The sequence below is a fragment of the Pundamilia nyererei genome, unplaced genomic scaffold (genome assembly GCF_000239375.1).
Source record: "Pundamilia nyererei isolate P.nyererei 1_Seehausen unplaced genomic scaffold, PunNye1.0 scaffold00072, whole genome shotgun sequence".
NCBI lineage: Eukaryota > Metazoa > Chordata > Actinopteri > Cichliformes > Cichlidae > Pundamilia > Pundamilia nyererei.
Window position 1 is genome coordinate 772,837 of NW_005187473.1, and position 6,562 is coordinate 779,398.

At 39.5% G+C, this 6,562-nt stretch overlaps 1 protein-coding gene across 1 annotated transcript; it reads left to right on the plus strand.

Annotated features, from left to right (window-relative positions):
* The first annotated feature begins 2,780 nt into the window (after positions 1-2,780).
* Positions 2,781-6,556, plus strand: tm4sf18 (transmembrane 4 L six family member 18). The gene is made up of 3 exons (XM_005736947.1): positions 2,781-2,869; positions 3,420-3,562; positions 5,508-6,556. The coding sequence occupies exons 1-3, from the start codon at positions 2,801-2,803 to the stop codon at positions 5,704-5,706; spliced, it is 411 nt and encodes a 136-aa protein (XP_005737004.1). The 5' UTR covers positions 2,781-2,800; the 3' UTR covers positions 5,707-6,556.
* The last annotated feature ends 6 nt before the right edge of the window (positions 6,557-6,562 follow it).

Consider the following 6,562-nt stretch of genomic DNA (forward strand, 5'->3'; position numbering starts at 1 on the left):
CTCAAAGATTCATTTATTTTATACTTTGTATTACATGGAGAATTGCCAATCAATAATAGAAAAATTAGCTGGTTATTTGTCTATATTTTTTGTATGTACGACATTTTGAAGTTTGAGGCTTTAGACAACACCCTGTCCAAATGCTCCAAAATAATTGATCGTAATAGCGTTTGTTTTTTCATTTTTTGCTGTTTGAACAGTTGGCAGCTGTAGTGGAGAAGAAGAAGAAACTAGAAGCTTGTGTGTCTGAAGGTTTATTTGTGTTCCATTTGATGAGCTGTTACTGAAAACGTGACATCACATGGTATAAAGTTCAATGTCCTTTTACTAAAAGTTCAGCTTGGATGCTACATAATAAGCATTTTTTTTCATACTCTGGAAAATTTAAAATATGTGGCAGCAATGTGATTTGGGACAGATGCCAGTGGTGTATCTATCTCCTTTAGATGAGGTGAAAGGGTGAAATTCAGTGATTCTCAGTGTAGTGAGACTTCCTTTTCATTTGTAGCCAGCCATTGTTTATCATGAGTCATTTTCACTGCCGTGTGTAAGAAGCATTCTCTCACCCGTGACCATGTGACTCTGAAACACTACCCAGTTAGCAGATGAAATCCTTTAAAAGCATGGTTACAATTGCTGGATGCTTATGTCACCTTCCTGCCTCCCTCATTCAGCAGTAAGTGCAGCAGGTGCTGGCACATGTAATCAATGGCAGTGCCACTGTGTGTAAGAAAGCCTCGCTTTTGTTGATAAGTTGATACTAGTCAGAACTCATTTATGCTTTCAACTTGCTTTTAACTTCTACTAAATTAGTTCAGTTGTAGTTGAGAGGATTTTGGTTGAGTTTTGATTTTACGTCAAAAGTTTGTTAAATTCTGGTCGTTTTCCCATCAGCACCTTTCAGACAGAGTGTTTGCAGTTGCTCAGTGAGAACAATGGAGTTTTGTGTGCATCCACAGTTAATCCGTCTGCTCTGCATGCCGCTGATCTGATGGGTTTATGCTCGGACTGAGCAGAACGGAGCTGTTCTTTTAATTTGGTTTTGTGGAGGAACAGAGGAAAGACTGTAATCCCCCCCCAGACAAGACCGAGTGTGTTAATCAGCAGAACACGTGCACATTTTGAGTAAAAAAAAAATGCTTTGTCTGTGAAAGTGCTCAGGGTTTGTACAAGTTGTAGCATCAAGACTTTGTGAAGAACAACACGATAAAGACTGGATGTTGTGCATTCCACTATCGCCCTTGCCTATGTTTCTGGTTTTTCAATTTGGTCTTAATTGAAATGTTCAAGCTTTCAAAAACAGGCACCACTTATGGCAGGTTTTGAACCTTTCTTTTAAAAGAAAAATTCTGAGTGTGATGAGTCTGTACGGCGGCATTGATAGCTGTTGGTATGAAGGCCTGTGAAGTTATGAGAGAGAGAACTTTAAACCTTTAAATCCTGCATAGGATAAAGGAAAGAAGCCTGAAAACCATACTGACTTACACGGTATATTCTCACTTTCCTGCTCTTTCTCTGTAATATGTCACGTCTTTAACTGCTAAAAGGTTCTCAGTGTAATTACTTTTAAACAAGCCTGATAAAATACTTATAAAGGGCAGTCTGACTAAAATCCATCTTGGGCCTCTTTGTCTGAGAAAGGAATGATTTTTAGTCTGAGTTTGTGTCAGTCTTTCCCTCTCTGGGCTTTATCTTTCTCTGTGGAAATGACCAAATGCTGAGAGTCAAAGAGCAAACTGAACCAATCAGGACATAATCTATTTTTGGGTTACTCCCTTCCTCTTCCTTGCTCTTCTGGCGTCCTTTTTCCTTCTCTTCCTTTCTCACTGTGCACCTCCCGCCGCTGCTTGTCGTCAGCCTCCCCTGCTGCCTCTGTTATAGGATGGGGCTTTAAGAGGGATGTCCAGGATGTGGAACAACACTCTGATCCCTCTCTTTGTTTCTGTTCATACGTTAATGTGTTAAACCAAGGGAACCGCCTTTCCTCTTTTACGATGTAGTAGGAGAGCAAAAGATACCGACACAGGGAAGAGGAGGACAGAAAATAAGGGATGAAGAAGATAAAAAGTCAATTCCTGAAACAAACAAATGTTGGATTGCCTTTAGTTCTTGAGTTGTACACACAAGTACACTATGTGGCAGCTGCCGCAATTCACACTGCACTTTAAATGGCCTGTGCTCATGTTTGCCCATCTCAAATTACTGGTACCATTGGGACGCAGAAGGGTCTGTCATAAAGTTATGTTTAATGTGCACTATTAATTAACTCCAGCTATAGCAAACTGTTTCTCTCTGTTAGGGCAGGAGGTTGGCCATTTTGTTTTGGACCAAAGTCAAACAGTATATGATATGTATCATTAAAATCACTTTGAATTTGGATCTCAGGGAGAATAGTCACATTTTTCACCACCTACATGAAGCCAAGAATAGCTCTAAGACTAAGTCCCATTAAAAAACTAACAGCTGAATGAACATTACAGCTTCACGCTGATTGTGTTGAATATATGTGATTTGTTGTTAGGTGACATTTGTACAGTATTTAGTGCGGCAACATGACATTTGAGGATAGAGTGTGCCACATGTTGGCTAGATTGCAAAGCTCTTTGAGAAAACGTTGTGGTATATGCTGTATGAATGAAACACAGGATTTGACTTGTAAGCGGTGATCAACAGTAGGTGGCAGTAGAGATGCTGGTATAGAGCACTGAATTACTCTGGCAGCTCCTAGTAACCAAATTGCTGTCATTGGGTGTTATTAATGGTCAATAAAACAAATAACAAATACTTTCTGTACTTTTAGATGCTGGTTCCAGCTGTTGCCTTCACCACGCTGGGGAAATGTAGTTGCTGCTGGAATGAGAGTTTAATGGTAAGAGACGTGCTAAGCTGTAAATAATGCTTAAAAATCTACAAAGGAGACGCTGTGCTGCACAGAAAATTGGGTTCGCAACATGCAGGCCGTTATTTCCAAAACGCCGGCTGCCATTTTCATTTTCTAAATCTAAATGTTTTCCTTTTTTTTCTCACTACTTGCTTGATTACAAGGGTAAAGTTTTTAAGCTGCCCAACACTGTGTCCTTATGAACTGAATGCTAATTCTAAGCCAGCTATGATAACTCAACAAGGCCCCCATTGTTAGGTAACACTCAACAAAGTAAGCTTGGCTCACACCCTTCAGGCCACAGGCACAGCTGCAGATACACGTGTGTGTGTGTGTGTGTGTGTGTGTGTGTGTGTGTGTGTGTGTGTGTGTGTGTGTGTGTGTGTGTGTGTGTGTGTGTGTGTGTGGCAGCTGCCTCTGTATCTCATTTATGAAATGCATAAATGAAGCAGCTTTTCACTCATGCAGAAATAAAGCTGCACAAAAACACGAAAGCACGTGTTTAAAAATCCCTTTGTGTGCTGCTGTTCCTCTGTAGATGTGTGGGTCAGTGTTGGCAGCTGTGGTTGGTCTGGTGGGGTCTGCCTACTGTTTCATCGTATCAGGGTATGCACTCCTGCAGGGCCCCCAATGCTTCACCTCGTATGGATGGTCGTATCCCTTTGCAGACCAAAAGGGCAGGTAAGGATACATCCTAGCGCTTTATGTATGAAGATGTAGATGCCTGCATAGGTGCGTGGTTTGTGCGGCGTTGTGTAACAATCGTTTCGTTATCAGTTAATGTTGTCTATGAAACGTCATAAAGTAAGTATTCAGGTAAGATTTTGAAATGACTTGTGCAGTCTTTCGTGCTTTTCACTTTCGTATTCAGTTTATTATTTCAGCTCTCTTACGTCTTCTGAAAGATTATCAGTATTTTGAATACAAAGGTAATTTTTTAATATAAATACCTGTACAAAAACAAAACAAACAGAAAACCAACTGTATTTTTTACTGACCTTTCTAGTACAGATGAAAAAGTTGTAACTCTAACTTATATTGCTGCAACACTGAGTAATAAAAGAACGATTATTAAAAGCACGCTTTTACACAGAAACTATGAAAAGAGATTATATCACATGCATTATTATTTATGCATTATTACTGTGTATTATATCAGGTAATTAAAATAAAGAAGATCAGTCACCTTCAGTTGTGGGTCTCTGCCTTCACGTTTTTCTCCATTAACTGAAAAGCATGCTGGGATGAGATCAGTTAACTTGACCGTTGAAGAATATCCCGTTTGGTTACCTTGAGAAAATTTGCACTGTGCATTTGTGCTGTTCGATTAGTTTTGCAGCATTTAGCTGAAGCTGAGCAGAGAGTATAGCCATTTACTGGTATAGTCTGGTATTTTTTGCTCTATAACCAGTGGTTTGTACATGGCTGTAAACCCTATATTTCTATATATTAAGGTCTTGACTATAGACTTGGTTAGATGTTGCAAAGTTGATGTTTTTCTGGAGTATAAATAATGTTGTCAATAATTGTATCATACACTTTAGTTATTGTCTGTGGCCTTTCAGGCTGAAATGATTTGTGCATTCATTTATTCTAAAAAAGCACCAGATTGTTGATTTGACCACTCTTAAAACTTTTGCTCTCTCTCTGATAGTTTATTATGATTCTTCAGTCTACAAGTGACCTCCCTCACTTGCACGGTCCTCCCTTAAGGCCTCATCTTTAAAATTAGAGTAGGAAAGCTCTTAATTTAACACTTTGAATCAACTCATCACATTTTGTCTGCTTCATTTATCAGTTCGCTTCAGTTTTATTTATGTAGCACTAAATCACAACAATAGTCTCCTTAAAGTGCTTAACCCTTTCATCCATAATGGACAGCTATTCAGAGGCAGTTTTCTTGTATTTGTGTCAGTGTTGATGGTTTACTTGCACATAAAAAAACCCACATTGGACACTGATATGTCACTCCATACTATAGCCTGCTGCTCACTGGTCGTTTAAATTTCAGTCAGAACATGGTATATTGTGTTTAGGTGAAAACTAGAAATAAATTAAAGGATTTTAAGTGTTGCTTATAGTGCGGAAAATATGGCACCTAAGAAAAATATGCAACAGTAGGAAGGAAAAAGTCAGGTAGAACCAGGCTCAGGGAGGGGCAGCCATCTGCCGTGACCAGGTCGGGGTGATTTCTGCATTTGAGTCTTTGCTGCCTTTCTGGAGAGAATGTAGCACAACAGCACTTGCTCTAATTTTCTGGATCAGTTATGCCAGGGGTGTCAAACTCAAATACACAGTGGGCCAAAATTCTAAACTGGAACAAAGTCGCGGGCTAACATTAATATTTATTGAAAAAAAAATCTTTCTCCAGATATAAGAATGAATCTTTTTTTATGGACTCAAATAAGTTTTGCTGGAAAACTGAATATGGAACAAGCAAAGCTTAATACTAAACAATATATATATAGTAGCTGTATAATACCAGTAGGCCAGCTCTAATAGTAATTTGGTATGGCTTCGCGGGCCAAATGTAATTAAGCTGCGGGCCAGAGTTTGACACCTATGAGTTATGCCTTCACCAGTTTGTGACTTGCTCTTTGATAATCACACTTACTCTCTGTCCCAGGTATCTTCTGCAGCCAGAAACGTGGACACGGTGCCTTCAGCCGGTTAACATCATAGAGTGGAACATCACTCTGCTGTGTGTCTTACTGGGCCTGGCAGTGCTGGAGTTCATCATCTGTCTCCTACAACTGGGAAATGGCCTAGTCAACGCTGTCTGCCGGCCCTGCTGCTACAAGCAGGAGTACAGTCTTAATGCTTAGATTCATCTGCACAGACATACCACAGATGCATATAGATACAACCATATCGTACATGTACATTACAGTAATGGACACGAGCACAAAAGGAAGTCTCCACACATAACCTCACTGCAACGTGTGTGCGTGTGTGTGTTTGATTACAGCACCACATCTCCAGTCAGCCAGGTTAGATTTGTAATCAGTTTATTTTCAAGTTCAGTCAAAGTCACCAGTGGTGCCAGGATATGTGTCTGCAACAATGTAGCTCTGTATGACTTTTTTTATTCCATAAGTAGGACATTGTAACTTACTTTAAAAGCAGGCATAGCAAGCCAACATGTACAGATAGTAAGAGAGGATGGGAGTATTAGGTTTACTGAAGTAAAGTCTGTCAAACGTGGTGCACAGGCTTGCTCAGTTTCTTCACTGTTGTTTTATGTTGTATGCTACACAGCTGTGTTAACATTTTAAAGGCCTGAAGAGAACTACGTTAATAACAGAGCAATCAGTATCAAATCAACTGCCTGATATTGTTTGATAATGTGAACATTACCTTCTTTTGGGTATTTCCTTTCCCTGGTTAATGGTGTTTTTGCAAGAAACAGTGCGTGTTGCCATGATTATAGTCTTTGAATGTGCCGTCTTGGCTAAAATGAAGCACAGTGATGTGCCCTTTATGTCTAATTTTATTTTTGTGGTCCCAGGACTTGCAGTGTGTTGGATCACACATGCAACACAAGCCGATTTTCTTTTTGTGCATGTGTGTGTGTGAGTGTGCGTGTATGTTTTTACATCTATTTTAATTTTCAGTATACTTTGTTGTAAATTGTTGTCTTAATGTTTCTCAGATGCTAGTCCAGTGTTAACAAACATTATA

What these genes read in the sequence shown, in the direction of transcription:
- tm4sf18 (XM_005736947.1), top strand. Translation starts at nt 2,801, where the DNA reads ATGCTGGTTCCAGCTGTTGCCTTCACCACGCTGGGGAAATGTAGTTGC. An exon ending in GCTGGAATGAGAGTTTAATG is followed by an intron (nt 2,870 to 3,419) that starts GTAAGAGACGTG and finishes GTTCCTCTGTAG; the next exon opens with ATGTGTGGGTCAGTGTTGGC. An exon ending in TTTGCAGACCAAAAGGGCAG is followed by an intron (nt 3,563 to 5,507) that starts GTAAGGATACAT and finishes TCTCTGTCCCAG; the next exon opens with GTATCTTCTGCAGCCAGAAA.